General features: G+C 41.2%; 1 protein-coding gene across 7 annotated transcripts in view; it reads left to right on the top strand.

Annotated features, from left to right (window-relative positions):
- CLIP2 (CAP-Gly domain containing linker protein 2) overlaps positions 1-26,311 on the top strand; it is a 188,119-nt gene that overhangs the window by 120,964 nt on the left and 40,844 nt on the right. For 6 of the 7 annotated variants that reach the window (XM_073574816.1, XM_073574828.1, XM_073574846.1 and 3 more), the window contains 5 exons: positions 13,707-13,920; positions 15,415-15,612; positions 18,885-18,988; positions 20,743-20,803; positions 23,796-23,900. In XM_073574816.1, the coding sequence (XP_073430917.1) occupies positions 13,707-13,920; positions 15,415-15,612; positions 18,885-18,988; positions 20,743-20,803; positions 23,796-23,900 (682 nt within the window). The remainder of the gene's footprint in view (positions 1-13,706; positions 13,921-15,414; positions 15,613-18,884; positions 18,989-20,742; positions 20,804-23,795; positions 23,901-26,311) is intronic. The other variant, XM_073574855.1, reaches the window with a different exon arrangement.

Here is a 26,311-nt window from a genome sequence, read left to right as displayed (position 1 = left end):
TACTGTCACCCTGCCCACACTCCCTTCTAAACTCCTTAATCGCTTGTTTCACCAAAAATTCCTTTGTCAAATCTTTCTGACCACGCAGCTTAAAACCAAAAGCTAAGGCTGCACTAATTCGCCCCACCTTTGCCGCCGACCAACCTTCTTCAGCCCCGTGACTCTACCACCATAGCAATATTCCCACCTGATTCTCTCCTGTGCTGTTGGCCCCACACGCCACCAACAAACCCTCCCATGCGCACCATACCGAATGATAAATGGCCCAAGTGCTGGGAGCCAATGACACCCGAATCAAAGGTTCTGCAGCCTGGAGACTACGTTCCAAAGCTCCGCCGGGCATTCCAAACTTTGTTCCTCCGCATCCGGGGCCAGCAACTGGAAATGATCTGACCGCAAACGAGACAGGAATCAGCGACGGAATTTTTAATACCTGGTACATGTGACGCAGTGACACACGAGTTTAAGGACAAACAAGACAACACCAAATGCCGCAGAACCCTTATAACCTGGGGTGAAGATGCCATCAAACTATTGATCGCACACACCACACCCACGTTATTACAATGAAACCGGACTCACCTATTCCGAAAATCAGCCTTCCACAGGTGCACAGCCACCAAAATGGGAAAAATCTCCAGTAACATTACATTCTTAACCAAGCCCAACACAAACCATTCTTCGGGCCAAATAGCACCACACCACTGACCTTTAAAGTAGGCCCTGAAACTGACACCACCGGACGCATATATAAACAAATCCAACTCAATGTTGCCCACCACTTCCTCCATGAGCAAAGAATGGCCATTATAATGTGCTAAAAATTGTCCCAAGCTTCCAGGTCAGCCTTATGCTCACTAGACAGACGAACAAAATGATGCGGGCCTTAACACCCGCCGTAGCGCTGGCCAACCTACGCGAGAAAACTCCCCATTGGGATAATGCTACAAACAAAATTCAATTTTCGGAGAAGCGATTAAACTTCACATAGTGGCAGCTTTTTCAAATGCCTCTCCCACGCCACTTCCCCCCGTAGGGCCACCACCTTGTCATCAGGCAACCTAAACTCCCAATTGACCGAGTCATTCACGATGCCCAGGAAAGAGAGGCTCTTGCAAGGCCCTACCGTTTTCCCAGGGGCCAATGGCACACCGAAACATTTCACCACGCAAAAAACGTCCTCAAAATCACTTCACAGCACCTGGACTGACCTGGCCCGATACAAAAAATCATCCAAGTAATGTATCAATGAATCAAAACCTGATATGTCCCGCATGACCCACTCAAGGAAGGAACTAAACACCTCAAAAAAGGCGCAGGACAGCGAGCAATCCATTGGCAAACATCTTTCCATGAAAAACTCCTCTCCCCAATAACAACCCAACAACCTCACAGTTTCTGGTTGAACTGGTAGCAGACGAAAATCAGATTTGATATCAGTTATAGCCAAAAATGCACCCCTGCCGCAACTGCGCACCCAGCACGCCACCTCATTAAAGGATTTATACACAACTGAGCAAAGCTCCGGGTCTATACCATCATTTACCAACCTCCCCCGAAAACACGACAAATGATAAATAAGCCAGAACTTATTCGGTTCCTTCTTCGGAACCACACCCAGAAGCGAAACCACCAAATCTGCCAGCAGAGGAACCTTGAAAGGTCCAGACATCCTACCTAATGCAACCTCCTTAGCTAACTTCTCTGTAACAACCTCAGCATATTGCTCCGCCGACCTGAGATTCTTAAGGACCCGAGGTATCACAAAAGGAGGAGCAGGGATTCGATAATCATCCCTAAAACCCAACAATAACAATTCCGCCTTTTCCCTATCTGGAAACCTACTTAGATAAGCAACCATCGCGTCCAGCTTCACTGGTGTCGCCCCCTTTGGAATTACTATTCTCTGGTTTTGCCTTACTCTTTTTGAAACATCTGGCGGCACCATGGGACAAGCCACTGCAGTGCGAGCACAGGTGCAAGTGGTCCCAAACTTGCACTGACCTTCATTAAACTGCCAGCATAATCCGTGTTTCTGACCTCCGGACTGACCTGACTGGCCCCTGGCCCCCTAATTACTTCCTTGGGATATGGACTGGCCGGCAACTGTGGCCCCACCCTGAAAGGAATGACCAAATCTCCTCAGAGCCATGACCCGTAGCCACAAACCAATGTCCTTTTGATCCCACCGGATCACCAGACGAACAGACTTCCTCTGCCTGAATTGCTCATAATACCACAGCCAAGCCTGGCCCATATAAACCCTATGAGCCTCCCCTATGGAATCCATATAGCAAAGCAAACCAGAGCAATTCTCTGGAGACTTCTCACCAATCACACTCGCCAAAATCGCAAACGCCTGCAACCAATTAACAAACATCTGCGGAATCAATCGCCACCTCCGTTTTTCCTCCTCTTCTTTCTTACTCTCATCCTTTTTACCTTTATCCAAATTAAGCTTTTCCAATGGAAGAAGTAAAAAGATCTCGACATACTCATCTTTCAAAATCTTCTCACGCACCTTTCTTCAAATGAGCCCCCAGTTGCCCCTCAAAACAGACATAAACTTCGCCATGCGCCCTGTCATCTAAATGAATCCCACCTTCCTTCTCTTTTTCCATCTGTACAGACACTGACACCGGGTCAGAAATTCTACTGGGCGCCACCAAACCCCTACCCGTAAAACCCTGGCCTACGCCTTGCAAACCCACCCAAGCGGCCAAATGAATCAGCGTCGACCTATCCCCCTCAAAACGCCCAACAACTCCCGCATTTTACACACTATCTCTCTAACCTCATCACCCCTTACATCAATCTGAGCCCCCGCACCCTGGCCTGGAACTCCAGGTCCCAATGCCTGACTAAACTTCCCCGACGGGGACACCGAAAATGACGGCAACAGACAAGACATAGACTCATACTCACTGGGCTGCGAGGGATCTGTGATCCCTCCAGCCTCAGACCTTGCATTCATCCAGTCGTCTGTCATCCTTGATCTGAACTCCGGACCCTCAGGGCCCTGAGGTCTGCCTTCAAATGAGGATCCTCATGCCACTGCCCCTCCAGTCCTCTCAACCCTCGATGAGACTGTACTGTGAGCACCTCCTGAGTCAGCAAGCACAGCCTGAGAGGCAAGCCCCCCCTGCGGAGGCCCACTGCCCGTACTGTTCCCAGGATCTCCTTGCTGTAAATCATCTCCAGCCCGGTGGAGGATAATACCAATGATACCCGGCCACCCGACATGTCCAGCTGCCCAGCATCACATGGGACGCCGCCAGCCGCTGCATCCAGGTATCTCCCCCGACGTCTCGGTGTTGCAGCAGAGGCCGGCCTCCTAGCCTGGTCGTCACCACGGCGACCCGCCGTAAACTCTCTGGGAATAGCAGAGGTCCCGGCGCGTGGAAGCTCTGCTACCTTCCGCGATGGGGGAGAAGGCCTACTCACCGCCGCGGGCCCCAGCCCGGCCACTGGATTCCCCCCAGACTGGGGCCTGCTGGGACCGAGGAGGTGCATCTGGGGACAGGCGCTCCGGAAGCCACACACCGGGAACTCTGCGTCCTGGATGAATCCAGCGGCGTCTCATCGCTACCTCCTCCAATAATTGCCAAAATACGTAAGCTCGTAACCCGCGCCAAGGGTCCCCACGCTTACGAGTCCCTACACTAAACTAATTAGCAGAGCTACTAAAGAAGACTCACAGTCTCCAAAAATTCAATTTAAACAGCAGACAAAAAGGCAGCAACACTTACCTGCCCAGATCTTGGAACAAATGCACTACAGGGTGCAGCCAGCCCCTCCAATAATGACAGCCACCTGGGCTTCCTGCCAACCAGGCGGCTGAAGCTCCACAGCCGCCCGCAGCCTCTCCAGCAACCGCGCGACGTGACGGGGGACTGCTCCAAATGTCTCCGGAGCGGGAACTGGCAAAACCCCTCCCATACCCCGATCTATAAAACCCCCTTCTTTTGCATACCCCCACCTATCCCAACTGTCCCCACCCCAATCCAACACTCTGTCATGCCGGCCTTTGCCTACGCTGCAGGGGGGAAGGGGGAGGCTTGCTGCGGCCTGTACTTTAAAATGATGAAATTCTGAATAAGGAAAGCTTTAGTTATTTTTAACTAATTTATAATTTTGTTCCTCTTTTTGTCTAAACAGTAGTAAAATCAACTTCTAACATTGGACTGAGATGTGCAGATATGACCTTCTGTATATACTGTATCTGGATTTATTGACGTAAGGAAACAGCTTTGTTGTAGCTGTGGAGTTAAAATAAAATGTAACAGACCACCTTCATCAAAAATGAATCTAATCTCATAAAATAATCATGGCTGTCATTTGCAGATGAAAATGATATTGTTATTCTATGCTTCCTGTTTCTTTCTTCATATTTATAGGTCATGCATCATTTAAATTGTGCTTTAAAATTTCATTATTATATCTTTGCATTTTTCTCTGGTTTTGCCACTTTCCTAACATTTCATTGTGTTTTGCTGGTAACAACTAACATTTAGAATATGTGCCACATTTTCAGTGTGTTATTCTTATTTATGTGAACATTGATGCAAGTACTTACTTCTAGAGTAATTAATATAAAGAATGAAAAATAATTACAAAATTATTAATTCTCTCGGTGTGTTGCATATAGGCCAATGGAGGCTGAACTGTTACTGTTGTCTTTTAAAGGGAATTTGTCAGCATGTTTTTGCTATGTATTCTGAGAACAGCATGAGGTAGGGGTTAAAACACAGATTTCAATGATGTATCACTTATCAGGCTGTGTGATGTTGTTTACTTACACTAAAAGTTTTATCACCAGGACATTATCATTGCTGTGTATAGCTGACACATGCCTCCTGGTCCAAATCTGCCCCCTGCTGTAATAATAGACAATGTCCATAGATAGCCTGTGGTGGGTGGGGTTACCTTTCTCAGGTTTGCTTAATGACACATCTAAGAACTCTGATTTTGGGGGAATATGGGGGTGCGTCTTATAGTCGGAATATACTTACAAATACTGTGGCGGCAGCAAGAATCGGGCAATTCTGCGACGGTCCCGGTCCGACACTGCTGGGCGATGATCACACTCCCTTTCCAGGCAGGTGCGGCGGTGGTGCTGTGTGAGATGGGGGGCTCCACCGGCATTTTGTGAAAGCCCCGCATATCCATTGCTACGATGCAGTGGCCTCCGAGAAAATGGCCGCCGGGACGGCGCATGCTCAGATTGAGATCTCGGCACAAGATATTGGTGGAGTCCCCCCCGCACCACAGAGCACCACCACCGAACCTGCCGCACCAACCTGGTATGGGATTTTCCGGAAGCTGCCTCACCAACCTGGGATGGGAGTCATATCGTCGGACCACCAAACACACCCTGTGACCCCGCTCCACCAGCGCTGCTGATTCCCCACCCTCCGGGTAAGCTGAATTCGGACTGTAAGACGGACCCCCATTTGACACTTTTTCCCTATTTCCTTCGGAAAATTTGGGGTGCGTCTTATGGTCCGGTGAATCTTATAGTCTGAAAAATATGGTAAGTGTCTGCAAAATGTAACTGAACTACATTTCTCAACCCTCTCACCAATTGACAAACGTTTAAAAGATAAATGTCTAATGTTTAAATAAAGAAAGCCAAACTGAGTGTTTGCTAGCCCTTTTCTGAAGGCTCAGAAACTATGTATCCACATGTTATCTTTGGATGATATTTTCCATGCGATTTAACAATGACATTCTCAATTTTATTATATGTCATGGAGAAAGCTTTCAGCAAGTATAAAATCATAGAATGATAGAGTTGGAAGGGATCTCAAGGGTCATCGTGTCCAACCCCGTGCTCAATGCAATGCAGGATTCACTAAACCGTCTCAGATAGATGTCTGTCCAGCCTTATTTGAATTCTTCCATTGAAGGAGAACTCACCACCTCTTATGACAGCCAGTTCCACTCATTGATCACCCTCACTGTCAAAATTTTTCTAATATCTAAACTGTATCTTCTCCCTTTCAGTTTCATTCTATTGCTTCTTGTGTTTCCATGTGCAAATGAGAATAAGGATGATGTCTCTAGACTGTGACATTCCTTCAGATATTTGTAGACAGCTATTAAGTATCCTCTTAGCCTTCGTTTTTGCAAGATCCTTTAATCGTTCCTTGTTGGACATACTTTGCAGTCCACTCACCATCCTAGTAGCTCTTCTCTGAAGTTGCTCCTGTTTTTCAATGTCTTTTTTAAAGTGTGGTGCTCATAACTAGACACAGTATTCCAGATGAGGCCTGACTGATGAGGAGTAGAGAGGGATATTTACCGTACTTTTGATCTAGCTTCTGTGCTTCTCTTAACACATCCTAGAACTGTGTTTGCTTTTTTTGCTGAAACATCACACTGTGATCTATTAGTATAACCAAGTCTTTTTCACATGTACTGTTGCTTAGTTCTATTCCTCCCATTTTGTAGATGTAATTTTTATTTTTATTGCCCAAATGTAAAATCTTGCATTTCTCTCTGTTAAATACTGTTCCATTAGTCACTGCCCATTGTTCAAGCTTATCTAGATCCTTCTGAATTCTTTCTCTGTCTTCTCTCATGTTAGCTAACCCTCATAGCTTTTCTTCGTCTGCAAATTTGATGAGTTTAACTTCAGTTCCCTTTTCTAGAACATTTATAAAAATGTTGAAGAACACTGGGGCCAGGATAGAGCCTTGTGGTGTCCCACTTGAAATACTCTTCCAATTGAATGTGCAAACATTAATTACCACTCTTTAAGTATGATCACCTACCCAGTTATGAATCCATCGAACCGTAGATTTGTCAATCCCATACTTAGTCATTTTTTCAATAAAGATGGTGTGAGATACTTTGTCTAATGCTTTGCTGAAGTCAAGATATACTATATCTACCGCATTTCCCTGATCCACCCAGTCAATGATTCCATAATAGAAGGAAATTAGATTAGTCTGGCATGAATTGTTTACTACAAACCCATGCTGACTCTGGTTAATAACTGTATTCTTATCCAAGTACTTACATACATTCTGTGTAATAATTTGTTCAAAGATATTTCCTGGTTTTGAAGTAAGGCTCACTGGCCTTTAATTTGCTTCCTCCATCTTCTTTCCTTTTTTGAAGATGGGGACAATGAAGATGGGGACATTTGCCCATCTACAATCTTCTGGGACTTCTGTTCGCCAGGATTTTTCAAAGATTCTAGCTACTGGTTCGGCAATTTCCTCTGCTAACTGGTTCAGTACCCTAAGATGTAATTCATCTGGACCAGGATATTTAAATTAATTTAAATTAGCTAAGTTTCCCCTCACCATCTCTCTGTTTATAGATAATGTGGATTCTTTTATTCCTTCAATGGCACAGTGAAGATCAGTTGAAGTTCCATTTGCTTTCTTGGAGAACACAGATGCAAAATAGGAATTTAAAAGTTCAGACTTCTCAACGTAATTTTTGACCACTTCACCCTTTTCATTCTGAAATTTCATTCACACCGACCTCTGCACAGATCACAGAACATGCTTTGTACATTCTCCTGTTGTAGTTGAGTAATTTCCAGAATATTGTAATTTTTATGGTTCACTTGGCTGCTGTAAAACATATCTGTAAATGCCACAATCATATATCTATATATATATATATATAAAGCTGAGTGTATGTATGTGTGTGTATGTATGTATCAAGCCACGCCCACTCCACATAGCAACACGCAAAGCATCAGTGTGCAGCAGGCACAAGCCACATCTAACCATACTACTACCCCTAATATCCCACATCATCCCATCAGAGCCACCGGACTACTATCCCTAATATTCCACATCATCCATCCCGTTATCCCGACTGCTGTCTCTCCCTCAGCAGACAAATATCAGAGCAGAGAAATACCAGGCTCACAGCCCACCGAGCACATTCCAGGCTCACCGCCCCCCTGAGCACATCCTAGGCTCACCGCCCCCAAGCACCGAGCACATCCCGGGCTCACCACCCCTGAGCACAAGATCATGCCTGGAATGGACACTGTTTTAACATTTGTTAAATGCACTTTCATATGTGTTGCATTCTACGAAGCTTACATGAAAACACATGTTCTCTGATACTTCCCATCTGTATTGGCGCAATTGCGGTAACAAAGGTACTTTGCTACATATCATCTGTGATTGACGGGTGATAACCGGCATTTGGACCTCCATTTTCCGACTGATCTCACCCCTTATCCATGTTAGAATAACATCCTCACACTCCTTAGCTTTACTGTTATTAAACATTCATTCAGCTCTTATAAGAGGGAGAGTGATCACTGCACAAATGTTATTGGCCATCAAAATGGCTATCAACAATCTATGGAAAAAACTAGCTCACACAACATAGAGGAAGTTACGGTACCTTGGCTATTAACACAACGTGCTCAAATGAAAAAATGGTTGCTTTTAAAAATATCAGAGTACAAGCCTTCCTCTGAATTTGGAAATTATGGCTCCATCATCTACAGAATCTACAGTCCAGAGCCTCTTACCTAGCCAAATCAGATCTCATACTTTGCACTGACGAGAGCTAATAGCTCGAAACTCCGTGTCTGCAAATTGAGATTCTGATTTGGCTTTTATCCTAAGTCATATTACAAGACTCGTTAAAGGGTTGATTGTGACTTGTAGGATCGCTACTACCAATAGGTGGCGCCGTAGAGTAAAAATCCTCTTTCTCTCTGAAGAGGCAATTTGCATATAAAATTTCCCAGAGGAGCATTGCACGGCGAATAAGCCTCCTTACCTTGACAAGCCAGAGCTGGTATGTCACTCTCCACAAGGAGAAACCTTACCCCTTAGACCTCAGTCCAGAGCCTCTCACCTAGCCAAATCAGATCTCATACTTTGCGCTGATGAGAGCCAATAGCTCGAAACACTGTGTCTGCAAATTGAGATTCTGATTTGGCTTTTATCCTAAGTCATATTACAAGACTCGTTAAAGGGTTGATTGTGACTTGTAGGATTGCTACTACCAATAGGTGGCGCTGTAGAGTAAAAGTCCTCTTTCTCTCTGAAGAGGCAATTTGCATGTAAAATTTCCCAGAGGAGCATTGCACGGCGAATAAGCCTCCTTACCTTGACAAGCCAGAGCTGGTATGTCACTCTCCACAAGGAGAAACCTTACCCCTTAGACCTCATCTACAGAACATGATACAAATGTAGCTTTTTGAGCTTGAAGTAAATAGTGAAAACCCCAGTATTGTAGCTGTTTAACCATGTTGTTTCTGATACTTTTTTGGTATTGTTACAACTAATCTTTTGTATGAAACTTTTCTGTATTTCACCTTTTTTATATGTGATGATCCCAATAAAAAGTTAAAACCAAGTAAAAAATTATTGATTTTAAAACAAACAAAAAAATGAATAGAAAAGCCCTCTAAACTACTGAAAGTGTTTGGGAGCTGTATTCTCTGCCTAGCATCCAGGTGAAAAATACATTTAAAGGCGATCTGTTACACTGAATAAGCAGTCTGATCTGCAAGCAGTATGTTATGATGGAGAAGGAGCTGAACAGATTGATAGACATAGCAGAAGTGAAGCCAAATGAGCAGACATTTATATGAATAAAATACAAAGTGAGAGAGCTCCTCATGCTCTGTAACATAATGCGAGTAGGATCAGACTACATTTATAATATTTTTGACGTTTGTTATGTACAAACTAGAAGTATATGCAGAAATTACAACAATGTCATCCACTCAATGCCAACTTTTATTTCCCATTGACTTGCATTGGGGTCGGGTTTCGGATGAAACTCCGACTTTTTTTGCCCTAGTCGGACCAGTTTCATTTGAAACAAATTTTGTTTCATGAAACCCTATCCGACCAAAGTCGCTCAACTCTAGACAGGACTTCTTTAAATATTATGGTTTCTCTAAATATATATTTTGTATGTAGTATAAGATTTTGTGGTCAAACACCTGCTTCCTATGTTGGGATCTTCCAAGAATTTCTTGACGTATTGCACTTGTCCAGCTTACATTCTTGCAGTCTGGAAACAGAACAAGGATTGGAACATTTGTGCTCAGCTATTTGGCTTATTTTCATACTATTAGATAAAGCCAGTGCAATAGTGAAGGATAAAAGGGAGGACGAAATACAGTTGCTTCGGCTATAAAGCAATGCAGATGGGATTAAACTAAGTACTGATTGAGAGAAGGGCTTGTGTTTATAAACATTATGCTACAATCTTATAACCAAGACATCCTTGACTTGTTTTTTGCTTATAGATTTTACAGGACAGTCATGGCCAGGGTGAATGGAAAGTAAATGCTGTAATGTGCAGATGTTGAATGCTACAGCTGCCTAGCAGACTTGGCGAGAGGTTCTGCACGTGATGAAGTTTATTCTGGCAGATTCATGGATAAATAGAAATCAGAATAATTAATTTTCTTAAAATTTTAGGAAAAATATATAAAGTATATCAATGCTATTTAGAAGTTATGTAACATTGGATACATATGGCTAGCAGACTAACACCTGCACTGTCTTGATGTATGAAGGAACGTTCGCTTTTATCGTGTTTATTGCACCTTATTACAGAATTGCACAAAGAATAAGAATATGGAGCACCGTTTAGGAATTACTATTGTTAGATTAATCTCCTAAAACTCTTCTGTCACCTTCATAGTTTAGAAGCAGAGTACATTTATGAATCCACTATATTCATGAGCCTGGCACTGATGCCACCATCCCAAGTCTGAGAGACGGCAGCCTCTCTATACACAATAATCTACGGGCTGGCATCACTCTGCTTTGAGGGGTTGAGGAAAGAATTGGGCAGATTTGGGCTTGTGAATTCAGCAGACTCATAAATCGGCTTACCGTAGTTTATGAGCTAGACATGCTCAGTTTACAAAAAGCAGCTGTATATTTTTTTGCAGGAACTGTAATATGCTATCATTTGGGCACTCCAGGGAAAATTAAAACTCCTTGTAATGCTTAGTATGGGTTCTAATGGGTGAAGGAGCGGTCAGAAAGATAGGAAGAGAACCAGGAGAGAGCAGTTTCCTTAATGCCTAGTAGTGAGTGGAGCCTAGAGAGTAGGAGATGGTGGTCAACAGTGTCGAAGGCTGCAGAAAGGTCAAGAAGAATGAGCAGAGAGTGGTCACCGTTACATTTAGCTGTCAGAAGGTCGTTGGTCATTTTGATGAGTGCAGTTTCTGTCGCATGTAAGGGGCAGAAACCGTACTGTAATGTGTCTAGGAGGGAGTGAGTGGAGAGGTAACGGGTAAGGCGGCAGTAAACCAGTCACTCCAAGAGTTTAGAGATGAAGGTGAGATTGGAGACTGGTTTGTAGTTGTTTGTGCAGGATGGGTCGAGAGCGGGTTTCTTTAATAATGGAGTAATGATAGAGTGTTTGAAGGAGGAGGGGAAAAAGCCCAAGGAGAGGGAGAGATTAAAGATTGTAGTTAGGTGAGTTGTGACGACTGGAGAGAGAGCCTGGAGGAGATGTGAGGAAATGGGGTCAGTAGTGCATGTAGTAAGATGAGACGAAGAGAGGAGCCTGGAGACTTCTTCTGTGATGGGATCAAATGTGGAGAAAGAGCCAGGGCAGATGCACGGAGGGATGGGAGTCACGGTACCTGGTGTCTGGGGGTGGATTTCCTGACGGATATTATCTATTTTCTCTATAAAGTGGGAGGCCAGGACATCAGCGCAAATGTCTGTGATAGGGGCTTATGCTTTCGGCCTGAGGAGGGAGTGAAATGTGTCAAAGAGTTTCTTGGGGTTGTTGGATAGAAGGGAGATCAGGGTGGTGAAGTAGTTCTGTTTGGCAAGGTGAAGGGGAGAAATATAGGTTCTTAACATGAATTTGTGGTGGATGAACTCTTCTGGTGTGTGAGTTTTCCTCCATAAGGCTAGTTTCACACTAGCATTTTTTTTGCGCTGCGTCTTTGCGCAGTGCAAACGCATACAAAAAATGAATCATGCGTTTTGTATGCGTTTGCTGCTTTTTTGCGCATGTGTTTTAACCATTTTTTAGCCATTTTTAATCTTAAAACGCATGCATTTTTAAACGCAGACGTGCGCATGTCCATGAAAAAAATGCATTCCCCCAATGTGACTTGTGTAGGATAACATATGCAATAGCTTTTGGTCTTTTGACTCTAACAGTGTCTTAGGTAATGAAATATCCCATATACAGTAATTATTTTGTATTTCAATTTGTAGGTTTACAATGCTATAAAAGCCACTTTTTGAAGCCAGAACTCTTGTAATTAATTAATTACAGTGGGTACGGAAAGTATTCAGACCCCTTTAAACTTTTCGCTCTTTGTTTCATTGCAGCCATTTTGGCATATTCAAAAAAGTTCATTTTTTTCTCATTAATGTACACTCTGCACCACATCTTGACTGAAAAAAACCCAGAAATGTAGAAATTTTTGCAAACTTATTAAAAAAGAAAAACTGAAATATCACATGGTCATAAGTATTCAGACCCTTTGCTCAGACACTCATATTTCAGTCACATGCTGTCCATTTCCTTGTGATCCTCCTTGAGATGGTTCTACTCCTTCTTTGGAGTCCAGCTGTGTTTAATTAAACTGATAGGACTTGATTTGTAAAGGCACACACCTGTCTATATAAGACCTCACAGCGCATGTCAGACCAAATTACAATCATGAGGTCAAAGAAACTGGCCAAGGAGCTGAGAGACAGAATTATGGCAAGGCACAGATCTGGCCAAGGTTACAAAAATATTTCTGCAGTACTCAAGCTTCCTAAGGTTCACCTTCCAACAAGACAATGACCCTAAGCACACAGCTAAAATAACAAAGGCGTAGCTTCAGAACAACTCTGTGACCATTCTTGACTGGCCCAGTCAGAGCCCTGACCTAAACCCAATTGAGCATCTCTGGAGATAATGGTTGTCCACCAATGTTCACTATCCAACCTGACGGAACTGGAGAGGATCTGCAAGGAAGAATGGCAGAGGATCCCCAAATCCAGGTGTGAAAACCTTGTTGCATCATTCCCAAGAAGATTCATGGCTGTACTATTTTCTTAGGAAATGTGGGTACCTATGTGTGTGCACGTGTATTTAGATTTTGGGCCTTACAATTGAACACAAAATTATTATACCTAGTGTAAGCAAATCTCTTCCCCAGTATACAAATCTATAAAGAAATAATTCAAGACAAGGTGATATATATTACGGGACCGATTCATTAACCCTGGCGCTGCACACGCCAGTCTTAATGAAGGGCTCGATAGAGTTTGATGCTCCGAAAAATAAGGAGCAAGCCACTTTAGGTGCAACTTTTGAATGGCGTAAGTCTCGCCTGAAATGCCACTCCAGTCAGCCTTTCTGATATAAGAAACAGTGGCACTTTTGCTGAATTTGATGGACAGCCACAGCCACACTCTGTCCCACCCATGCTCTTCTCTAGTTTGGCTTATTTTGGCGGAGCTGCTTCAAACCGCCATGAAAATGACAAAAGCCGTAAAATTATTGTACAACTTCAAGTTCCATCTTTTTAAAACTTTTTACAGCAGGTTTCTGGCATAAAAGCTTTGATGAATTTGACCCTAGAAGTAGGATGAGTATGATTTTTACATTTGGGATGCCTCAGCTTTACTGTCTATTGATGTGAATCACCTTAACAAATCTGACTTTGACAACTTGTAATATCTACTAATTTAAACTATCGTATAACTTATGTTTACTTTTCTTTTTAGATATTTCCAGTGTCCACCAAAGTATGGTCTTTTTGCTCCAATTCACAAGGTGATCCGCATTGGTTTCCCATCAACCAGTCCAGCCAAAGCTAAGAAAAGCAAGAGAATGGCCATGGGAGTGTCAGCACTAACTCACAGTCCTAGCAGTTCTTCTATAAGTTCAGTGAGCTCAGTCGCATCCTCTGTAGGAGGCAGACCCAGCAGGAGCGGATTGGTAAGGACATGTTCTTGGGTTGAGTTTATTAAAATGACTGTCTACCAACTATTATCATTGGCCCTGTAGTCCTGGAACATAAAATGTTTGCAATTTATCTATATAACAGTCTATTCGTTTTTTAGTTATTTTTCAGTTTGTTCTTACTCTATATGGAAAGAAAAATCCTCTGTTGATAGGCGTCTGCTTACACCACTTCTTTAGCAGGGCTGTAGGTAGTGTTGTCACTTGATAGCATGAATAGCACTGCATTATATATTCTTGCCATATAAATGAAGTAAACTTTGACTGACTCAACTATAAGTACGGTAATTTAGGTGTATCAAATGACATTTTGATTTACCATACAAAAGATTCAGCACAGCGTTATGGATTCCTCTGTGTATGTAATCAACGAGACAAACATTCTATCTGCTGCTGACAGATTTATATTTTCATAACTATGCTTTCTATATTGTTAGATTTCTTTCTACACAGCAGAGTATAGATAAACTGTAAAAAAAGGAGATTATTCAGTTGTGTCCATTATATTAAAATTGTGATTATATAATATTATCATTCAGTTTGTGCCTGCTAAACCATATTGCTAGTATAATCTCTTATGTGACGAAAATGATTTGGAAGATAGGTGAAACGTTGCAGAGGTAGTCGTAATTGGCTATTTGTAATCATTGCTGTAGCAAAACTGCAATATGATAGCAGGATCTAAGACTACTGAACCCACTGAATTGTTAAGGATAGACGACTGTCTAAGGTGCATGGGCACCTCCGATTATACCTCAACAGATGATCTCGGAGGGGGATATAAATCTTCCAAAATCACCAGACCCCACCATTGGCTGCTATCAGTGCAGATCTCCTAATCATAGCTCTCACTTTTCTGAGCTGTTGCTTGTTTAAATGCCCTGTTATCTCTATATATAAATATAGTGATAGCAGTGGAGACTCAAAACAAATCTCTGATAGCTGAATGTGTTACAGCAGAACTTGTGCTGAGCTTTACATGTTCTACTAATACTACAGCTCAAACTGTTCAGCAGAACTCAAAGAAAAGAGCCTGCCCTGCTAGAAACCAAGAAGTGAAAGAGACTGCATAGCTCTGAGCTGCTCAAGAGAAAACTTGAGAATAAACATTTTAGATCTCAGACAAGATGATTAATTACCCAGACTTAGAGTATTTAAAAAGACAGATCAGAGTCTTAAGGTACATGATGGATGCTTGAGAAATCACCACCTGAACGCCCCTGCAGAAGCCAATGATTGGTGGTAATATGTGTGGGGTCTTCCACTTGCCATAGGAACAAATCCGTCCTTACACAATTCAAATTTTTTGTGCTGATGTACTAATCTATTTTATGAGACAGTAACACACTTTTGTGGGCTCTACTATGTGAGATTTTAGGGAGGGTTACTTTGATTTGTATGTTTATAAAATACATTGTATACATTTGATTTTTCCTTTCTGTAAACGTGTTTTTTTTTAACACCCCTTAGCTTACAGAAACATCATCACGTTACGCACGGAAAATCTCCGGAACAACCGCCTTACAGGAGGCTCTAAAGGAAAAACAGCAACATATTGAGCAGTTATTGGCTGAGAGAGATCTGGAGCGAGCAGAGGTAGCAAAAGCCACCAGTCATATCTGTGAAGTGGAAAAGGAGTTGACACATTTGAAAACTCAACATGAGAAGGTTTGTGGAACTTTAAAAGGATCTCCAAAAGTACATAGGAGGTGCAATACTACACCTCTCTTGTGCAGGCTTAAAAATATATATATCCTTGATTCCGTTAAATATATTTTCTAGAAATATTTCTGGTGCTATTTTTAAGGTGTCATTTCTCTAAACAGAAATAAGATGCTAAATGTAATAAGAATAGGGTACATGAGACACATCTGTTTTCTCTGTCCCTACGCTATATTATGCAGTTTTATGTGGACTGATATATCACATTGTTTAAAAGAAAATAAACAAGTATTTTATGCCAAACTTTTTGATGTAGTACTTAGAATTTAATGAAATGCTGCTACAAGGACACATTCACAGCTCACACAATACTGTGCTGTTGATCAGCAAAGTCCACTATTTTTTTTTGTAGTGTGAAAGCTTCTATACTGGTCACATGAGATCTTATATAAGCTTTTGATGTTTATATCCTACACCAGATGTTCTTTTTGTACATCTTGGTGACTTTTTTAAGGCCACTCAAACAGCTGGTTTTCATCAAATTAATCCTTGGCACCAGATAAAGTTACGCCATTAGTCTATTTCAGTCAGTTCTAATACAGAAATCAATGTATTTGTATTTTTTGTACATTTTTAAAGGGAACCTGTCACCCCCCCCCCCCCAGGCGTTTTTAAGTAAAAGAGCGACCTTGTGCAGCACTAAGGCTGCATTCTGTCAAGGTGGCTCTTTTATTTGCCGTCCCTTCCACCGCAGAAATAAGCGTTTTTAAAATTTGTCCGTCATACCTTTAGTTTGTCCGGGGGGGCAGGTCTTTCCATGTTGTCATCACATGATGTCTTGCTTATCGCGCCTGCGTGGACGCGTGGCCCGAGATCCCTGCAGTGTGAATAAATCATAAGAGACTGCGGGGCGGGATCTAGGGCCGCACGTCCACGCAGGCGCGATAAGCAAGATATCATGTGATGTCATAGGACGGGCAGCGCTAATTGCGCATGCCCAAGAAAAAATATTACAGCGCAGGCGCCAGGAAGAGAAATGACCACTGAGGAGGCGGCGCCAACAAAGAAGGAGGACTTGACTGATGGATGTGAGGCGTCAGTGTCTGGGGGGAAAGACCTGCCCACCGGACAAACTAAAGGTATGACGGACAAATTTTAAAAACGCTTATTTCTGCGGTGGAAAGGACGCCAAATAAAAGAGCCACCTTGACAGAATGCAGCATTAGTGCTGCACAAGGTGGCTCTTTTACTTAAAAACGCCTGGGGGGGTGACAGGTTCCCTTTAATTATTTTTTGTAACGTATTCTTTTTATATGTACACAATAATCACATGGAGCCTACAGCCTATACGCATTTTTCTTTTATTGAAGTTTCTTATAATTGATTGTGAAAAACATAAATAGACGTTACTGCAAAGGAGAGCAGGTTTTACATTGCAAACTATAAATGTTACACAGCATGATTGTACAATATACAGCACCGGTTCCCATACACGTATATATCACACCACTTGTTCAACTAACTTTTCTGAATTCTTAAAGGGGTTATCCGGGATTTTAAATTACCGGCTTATCTCTAGATAGGCCATCAATATTAGATGAATGCAGGTGTGCCTTTTGGCGATCAGCTGGTTGAAGAGGTCATAGTTTTCCATTGCGTGGCGCATCTCTTTCATTGTTTACCAGGCACAGCTTTGTACTTTTAATAGCAAGCTGGTAATGTCTGGATAGAACGCCTCCTGATGGTGCACAGATCAGATATTGCTTTTGATGAACAGCTAATATAACTGTGAAGCAAAGGCCTGCACAATTGAGGTGCATAAAACTATCATATGGCTTTATGCTTCAGAAAGTTTTAATTCCAACAAAAATCCAGAAAATAAAAACAGCTCTCACACAGATCCGTACTTTTAATAGTAACTTTGCCTGGTTTTACAGCTTGGTCCTAAGCATTTCAATGGTACAAAGATGTAGTGAGCTACTTCTAAAAGTTTGGAGATGTGTCTGATACACCATGAAGAGGACACATTGCAGCCAACTCAAACAGCTGATCGATGGGAACAACAGAGAGTCTGACCCCCACTGATATATGCTTGATGGACTATTCTAAGGCATTACATTTTACAGATAATGTTGAGGGTTGGGAATTGGTAAAAAGAAGGTAGTGAAGTGAAATCACCTCACCAAAGCAATATGTATCAGGCACAGTGGGTTGGAGAGCAGTGTTACTTCTCATATTTCTTCATTGATTTCCGAACTGTCAAAGATGAAATAATCTCTGAGTAGGCTCTGGGTCAGCCTTGTTCAGTGTAAGATGAAGGTACTCTTCCTTTGCATGGTGAGGCGGTTCTTCAAAAGCCACATAGCACTCTTAGAATAGTTATTTAGACGTCTGGTCATCTGCATTGCCCCAACACTGTGGTACCAGTAAATAGTCCAAAAATAATTGAATGGTATGATAATCTGTTTTTGGGTAAATTCAAGTTTCAGTGCTACAGATTATATGCAAAGGGCACTGCCAATAGAAGTACAAAGTGGTTTTGTTGGAGAAACAGTATCCTGGATAGCACAGAGTTTCACACTTTGTTAACCTACTTAATTTGTGTGGATATTCTGTCGGGTCCACCTATTCATTCTAGTCCTTGTGCCCATTAGTTAACCTGCCAGAAGAGGTAGCTTTGAGTTAAACAGATTACCAGTCAGCTGAGTGTGCATGGAAAAGATGGTATAAAGGCCCCGTCACACTAAGCGATATCGCTAGCAATATCGCTATAACGTCACTGGTTTTGTGATGCAGCAGCGATATCGCTATGTGTGATACTTACCTCCGTCCGGCTCCCCCGCTGATTATCGCTGATCGCGCGAGAACGTCCTGGACCATTTCTCGTCGGGCGCTTCCTGCTGGGCTTCCTGCTGTGACGACGAGCAACGCGTGGACGCGGGCGGGAGGACGTCAGGATCACCTCGTCTGACAGGTAAGTAATGACCGCCGACCGCTGCTATGTCGCTGGTGAGATCTGCCTGTTTGGCAGCTCACTAGCGACCACTTAGCGATGCACCAGCGATCCTGACCGGGTCATATTGTTGTCGGGATCACTGGTGCATCGCTAAGTGTGACGGTACCTTTAGACCTCTTCTAGATATAACAAAGAACAGCTTATCTCCTGCAAGGCAATAACCGTGTTTAATGTCTAATTAGAGGCTCCAATTAGATAATTGGTCGATCGCAGCAGATTCAACTTGCTTACAAAGCTTCATTCTTATATTTTTGTCTTTTAGTACATTGCAGAAGCTGAGGGCAATCTTCAGAGGGCACGGACCATGGTGGAAAGTACACAGAAAGAGAAAGTTGAGCTACTTAATCAGCTTGAAGAGGAAAGGAGGTAAAATCAGATATTGCTTTATTCATAGTAGGCAATAATTTATATTCAAACCTATACAGTATAAGTATCTCTCAGCTAAGTATACCGTTCGATATGCACAAAATGTAAAAATTCATGAACAAAAAAGAGCAGAAGCCAATTCATATAAATAAAAAGTACTCTTTATTAATCCATGGTTAAAATATATATGAAAAAACAATTCTTAGACACAAAAAAATATATCAACTAAATGAGCAAGTTGACTCCTATACATACAGTAGATTCATTTAGTAAATAAAGATGTTTACAGTATGTAGAGATAGCACTGTACATTAACGATGGATACGCAGAAAAGTATTCAAAAGCACCAAAATTACAATGCAAATAAAACATAGGAAATATATTTGATTGAAAGATTTGTCACCAGGTTTGTCCCAGAACCTTTCAGCTCTGATATTTTGCATTCTATAATGCTGTATATGTGCCCCCATCTCGACCTGCAAGACAAAAAAGACCTTTTATTATGCTCACCTATGGGATGGTCTAGTCCGATGGGCGTCGCTGGTCTGGGTCCGGCACCTCCTTTCTTCTTTCGATGCCGTCTTCAGTCTCTCATCTTATGGATGATGAGTTCTACATCATCCACACACTGTCCCTGGCATAGCACTCCTGCGCAGGCATACTTCTCTCTGCCCTGTCAAGTCCAGGGCAAAGTACTGTGGTGCGCATGTGCCAGGAAAGGTCAGAGAGCCCGGGAGCACGCGCACTGCAGTACTTTACTCTGCCCTAGTTAGGGCAGAGCAGTATGCCTGCACAGGAGCGCAATGTCGGAGAGACTGTGTGGATGACATAGGACGCATCATCCACATGAAGCATAGAAGGATGCCGACATTGCCAGAATAGGTGAGGCACCGGACCGAGGCTGCGACGCCCATTGGACCTGACCGCCAAGTAGGTAATTATAATAAAAGACCTTTTTCTTGTCTTGCAGGCCAGATTGGCTGCTTGGCTTAACACACATATTATTTAAATAATTACGCTTCATTCATCAAAGCTTTTACGCCAATATTCTGGTGTAAAAAGCTTTAGAAATTCGTATTACTTGGGTGCAACTCAAGGATTGTCCACAATTTTACTACTTTTTACATTCTATGCCATTTGCCAAGCACGGACAAAAAGAGTGTAGCTGGGAAGGGACAAGGGCGTGGTTATTGATGCTCATTAAGTTCATGAAGGATGGTGGTGTTCGCTAAGTAACAAATCTTACTCCAGCAGGAACCGGAATAGGATGTGTGGTGAGGTGCACACCACTTGTCTGACGCTTCCGATTCATGAAGAGGCGTATTCTTCTTCATGAATCATGATCGTCTGACTCTAGGACATCTCCTCATCAAGATCAGCGGGAACAAATCAGAAGTCTGAGACCTTATCATTCAGATCAATGATCAATAAAGTTAGGTAGTTAGTTACAAAACAGCTCAGTGAGAATAGTAGTATTATTACCAAGATTAAGCAAATTGTTTGCATGGAATAATTATTTTAACATTTAGGGGTTCATTCACTTTGAACAACCTATTTCTAGTGTTTTTATTTTCTCTGATGTGTTTGCTGTATCCATTGTAATTTGGGAATTGGAAGAAAAAGACCAGAATTGGTTATATCCATAATAATTATAGTAAAAACTCAGTTATGCATATAACAAGAAATGACTATTTGAATTTAACTTCTGATCTCCGTATTAAGAGAAATAACGAATAATCTTTTTCACAATGTAGGAAAGTTGAAGATCTTCAGTTCAGAGTGGAAGAAGAGTCTATCACAAAGGGAGACTTAGAGGTATTGTTTGCAGCTTGCATTTTCAACAGTTCTTTTGTGATGTTAAAAGCATTATGACTCTGACGTATTACTTGGCTAGAATCTGGTAGAAGATATTTTATAACTTAGAATCACTCTATGAAGCAACAATTGTACCCCAGGATGTCAGTTCTTCTAATGATCTAGTGACATAAACCATCAGCAGCTATTTTAATTACATCAACACATTGTAGAACCTTCATCGTCTACAGTTATATAGATAATTGACTCTTATATATACTCTTTACAGTGTTTAAGGTCCTCTGATAATGATAATTCTCTACTGTATATCAGTATATAAGCTGCCTAGAATTACTTAAACCCATTGATTGATCAGTCAAGTGGATTCTGTTACTGCACAAATGTATTGTTTACTTGATGTTGAGAAGATTCTCTTGAATACATTAGGAACAATATATATCTGGCAATATTAGGATAGGCATAGATTTCTGCTATGAGTGCATTTCTATGGTATAAACACATTAAAATTATTGGTGTATTTTAAAGTAAAAATTTTGAAACAATTAAAAAAAAGACTGGGTAAAAATATTATTGCAAAGGGGTTGTCCAATTTCCAGAAATATTTCACATCTTTCCATGGGTTGTATGTGACAGAGCATCTCAGCACCAGTAGAAGTTTGGTGCTATTTTTGGGAAAATAAAAGCTGGCCTTTTTTTAACCCTAGATGATCCCTTAGTAATGTGTTTCTTATTCTGTCCCTCAATGGATTCCTTTTTATTTCTGCAAACTGTACTGGGTTACAGATCTTTCCAAGCTTCCTATGTAAAGGGCGTATCTACCCTTCATTTGATTTCCCTCCTGAGTCTTTATTATATGTCTAGTTAGAACATTAGATCAACTTTATTGCTGTGACATTAATGATCCTCCTTTATTTCCCATTCAACGTAGGATAACTGCTTTTTATGTGCCTCATTTGTATGAGTAGAAAAATCACAGTGGAGGGGCCGTAACACCATAACTTACTCATTAAAAGGGTTGACCACCTTATCTTTATTCGGACAGATGTGTTGGGGACATGACTTTGTGGCACTTACTAATATGTAAGTATTATGAGTTACTCCCCACTCGCTCCTTTGTAAAGAGCTTTCCCTTGTGCAGTGTTTTTAGATTGGTGGAGGCTATTGGACTGCTCTGGTCACTTGGTCATCCATGAACTGCCATTTCGAAAACAATCCTGCATTACAATCTGTGATGAGGGCTGCACTAACAAATTGGTGACATTTGACGAAGGAGGAGATCCTGTAAAACTTACCGTATATATTAGTAAGTGAAGTAAAACAATGCTCCCAACAGATTTAATAAAATAAAAATAAAATGGACAACCCTTTTAAGACCAAAGAAACCAGTCAATCACCTGGAGCAGAGTAGGGAGAAGCCGGACAGGGGTGGCACCAGAATAATCTTGTATCTGCCTTTGGTACCTGGCCGGGTCTTCAAACTCTGTTTCCTCTGAAACGCCAGCAACATACCTGACTGCAGTTGTTCAGCCAGGCACTGAGTCATGTCCCACATAGTTTGGGCAACATTAATGGAGTGACAGGTTCTCTTTGTCCTCTTACCTTCTGGGGTCTGCTAGTGGAGTGCAGGCAGATGAGATCAACTCTACATTGTAACAATATATTACATTATGTCCCACTATGGCTTGTTTCATTCATCTATATTTCTCTGGAGATTTCTTTCAGTCATTATAAGAATGGACTTGTTAATATATAATTTTATTTTGACAGTATGTTTGCATTGTAAACTTGCAGTAAATCACAATGCAAAATTGCTCCTTGTAAAACACGTGTTACTGTATTCGTGTTAAGAAATCTCTTCTGAATACATATCTACACTTGGGACCATGCACTTAGTAACTATCTTATCTTTACATTTTTTGACATTATAATCATGGTTTTCTGGTCACAAAGTTCCGTCACATTAGCTCTTTGTCACAATGTCCCCATTCTTTGTAGTTCATCCTCCCCGATGGCCCCTTCCATTGACATTCACTTGAATAGGAACACATTGTGGAATGACATTCATGTGCCTTTCTGTAGAAAGTTCCCGGGCACCATGATCATATTTCTAATTGAAGAAGTGAGATACTTTACTAAATAAGATATTTTATTCTAGTAATTCCGGGGTCACAAAGTTAAAGAACAAATAACAGTCACATTGTTTGAAAGATAATGTAGAAATGGCAAACATTGTGTTTATTTAAGCCCAAAATGATAATATTCCCTGCATCTTTGATGCTGACAGCAACTGATCTGCTGTACTGTCTACAGATCGATGCTAGTCTGCCACTGAGGATTTGCTATTATTGCAGTCTAGCAGCATGACGCGACTCTGCAGAAAGACAAAACTATAGACGTATCAGTATCATTATGTTTAGGCTAGGGGTTGAAAAAAGGTAAGTTTGTGCCAATTCTAGGACTGAGAGATGTTGGAGGGATCATTTCAAGGTTACTTTGCTGTTGTGCTTATATACCAGTCCTAATCTTGACTTAATTTTTCTGCAGCAATAACAGAGTGTTATCACTGTAGAAAAAGAAGAGAATAGGAGCTGAGCTGCAGTTCTCGGCAGCAGCCACTACGCAGTGTTCACAGCTGATCAGAGAGGGTGCTGGGTATTGGACCACTACGGACTTTATATTGATGATGTATCATAAATATCGGTGAACATTTAATTAGTGGACAACCACTTTAATACTCCCATATACAACTAGTTAGTTGCTATCCAATTGTTGAGGAGTATAAAACAAAGCTAGGAGGGTACTTTCTTCATAAAACAGCACTGCTTGTACTGAAATGAACAATAATTGCATCTGGTTCTTTACCAATGAAAGTTGCCGGCAATTACTTTACAGCTGAGTCTTTAGTCTGTCAACACTATCCTTTCTTGTAGATGTTGGATGATGCTGCAACTTTTCACTTCTGCTCTCTCTCTTTCCTATCCCGCGTGTGCAGACACAGACGCAGTTGGAGCATGCCCGAATTCGGGAGCTCGAGCAGAATCTACTGTTTGAGAAGGCAAAAACTGCAAAGCTTCTCAAAGAATTAGAGGACAAGAGGGTACAGTAAAATGGAATCAGTGACCCATGCCTGAAGTCCAGTGTGCTTGTCAGCTTCATTTACACCCCCTTGGCCTGTTTTTTTTTCTGCTTCACATGTTTCTTCCCATATTTGGCTTAGAAACATTTTATTTTTGCATTCACTTTTTAGCACCCTAAATAAATTATTATTTGCCGACTGTTTTCAGACTTAAAGCAGTAGTCTTTTAATTTGTTCATTTCTATCGAGTTACTTTTTTTGGGGTATTTTTTTAAATTGTTGTAAAATCTTACATGCATGTATCATAGATCAAATATAAACATTTGGTGTAATTCCAAATGCTGCATATATTTGAGTTAACACACAGGCTAATATACCCAGTACTACTGCTTTTAGTTTGTTACGAAGCACATGGAATCATTGGGATTTTGCATCAGCATTTTTACATTTTTTCCATTGCTGCATTAATACCAATTAAATTACATACCTAGGTATTTCTAAAGAATTCAGCCTCTCTCATCATAATCTGCATCATAAATGATGGTAACACAATAACATATTCTCATCTAACACAGGTCAGTCGAGCATAAATTCTATTACAGGTTAATGAAATCCAACAATGCTTGACAGTCTCTAACATTAATAAACATGGTGGCAGAAGTGTCGTTTATTTGAGGCCCTATTGGAAATGCTTTTCCTAATGCTTTGATCACACAGGAATCTGATACAATTTTTTACAGGATCCATAGCAGATATAATAGATCTTTATTATCCTGTCGAAGGATTCATTATATTCTGTTATGATCGTCTATCCATTTTACTTCTAATGGCTCCATCAGGTTTCATTTTTTATCCAAGTTGAATACTGTGATATTTTATAAAGTTTTTTTTCCTCAATTAGACTTGTACCCTTTGTTAACTCGCTCCATGCCCCTGCTCTTATTGGTCTTCTGGACTGGGACTTCATCAATAACGTCCACAGAATAAGGTGTTAGATGTTTTTTTTGTTCATATATTTAACATATAGCGCTGTAGCCCACCTGGAAAAAGCAGGTCATCCTAAGGACAGGAAAAGGTTGGAAGCCTGCAAAACTCTCACAATCACGTTACTAATTAACGTGATGTAATAACAGCGGGATCACAATAGGAGAGTGCGGGTCATATGGCCATTCTCCAAAAGAACAGAAAGGAGCCACTTACAGTAAGGCCGGCATCACAACAGGTCCTTTTTTCATTCGTGAAGAAAACATTCCCAAGTTTCATCAGTGTTTTGAATCAGATGTTCTTCACTTAGAGTGATAGCTCTATCGCCAGTCTTTCAACAGTTTTTCTAGCAGGAAAAAAAACTTATGGAGGTTTCTTAGCTTCCTGTATCAGTCAGTGAAAAAAGCACACAACTAGGATACAGCTAGGATGCCTTCAGTATGCTGTCAGAGTTTTTCACTGACCATAGATTTGCATTTTTTTAATCTGTAATTGAGATCAAAATTGAACATGTTTCCATTTTTTGAACAGTAAACAGCTCCATAGACTATAATTTGTACATATTCAACTCATGAAAAATTGAGATCAAATACATACAAGAAAATTGGATGTGTCAAAGGGTCCTAAGTCTGCGGAAAAGCACCTTAAGCTATATTATGAGATAAAAATAACAAAAACCTGAACTTTAAATAAAGCATAATAGGTATCTACGTTTTGTTGTTCTGAATGTGATTAGGATATGCTGGAAAAGCTATAGTCAGACAGGGTTCACACTTGAGTGTGCCGAAAAAAATATATACTGCTCAAAAAAATAAAGGGAACACTTAACCAACACAATGTACTAGGTTGTGTTCTCTTTATTTTTTTGAGCAGTATATATTTGGCAAAAAATGTGTGTGAATCCGGTTATTATTATTATTATTATTATTATTATTATTTATTGTTATAGCGCCATTTATTCCATATCAATCGGTTATCAATATTAATTATTATAGTGTGGAAGCTGTGTATAAAACAAACATGCAATTAGCTTGATAGGTAATTAGGACACTGCCCACCTATGCATCTTTTGTCAAGCGCTACACTTGATCAATAGGGGTCCAGATAGAACTGCAACCTCGTTTCCATAGCTATTCCACTATTTCATGGCAAAACAAAAAAAAAATCCAAAATATAATGGAATGGTATAACTCCCTAGTTGCACTTGGTGTTAATGCAGTTCTGGTTAGGCCAGATCAGTTCCATCTGCCCACATCAGATCACTTAAGAAATTAAGGCTCAGAACCCATGTGGGTTAAGCTGTTCTGTGCTAGGGACCAACAAGGCCTTCATACTAGGGAGCCTAATGGCCCTTGTCCACTTCTGTGTAGCCTTTATATATGGCTTTACCTCCTGCAGAATCCCTAATAGTTCATTGATAGTTACGCAACAGAACTTTGCAAATTTGT

This window comes from Dendrobates tinctorius, unplaced genomic scaffold (genome assembly GCF_039654945.1).
Source record: "Dendrobates tinctorius isolate UK_male_01 unplaced genomic scaffold, ASM3965494v1 ptg000007l, whole genome shotgun sequence".
Taxonomy (NCBI): Eukaryota; Metazoa; Chordata; class Amphibia; order Anura; family Dendrobatidae; genus Dendrobates; species Dendrobates tinctorius.
This window is presented reverse-complemented; position numbering and strand designations above follow the sequence as displayed.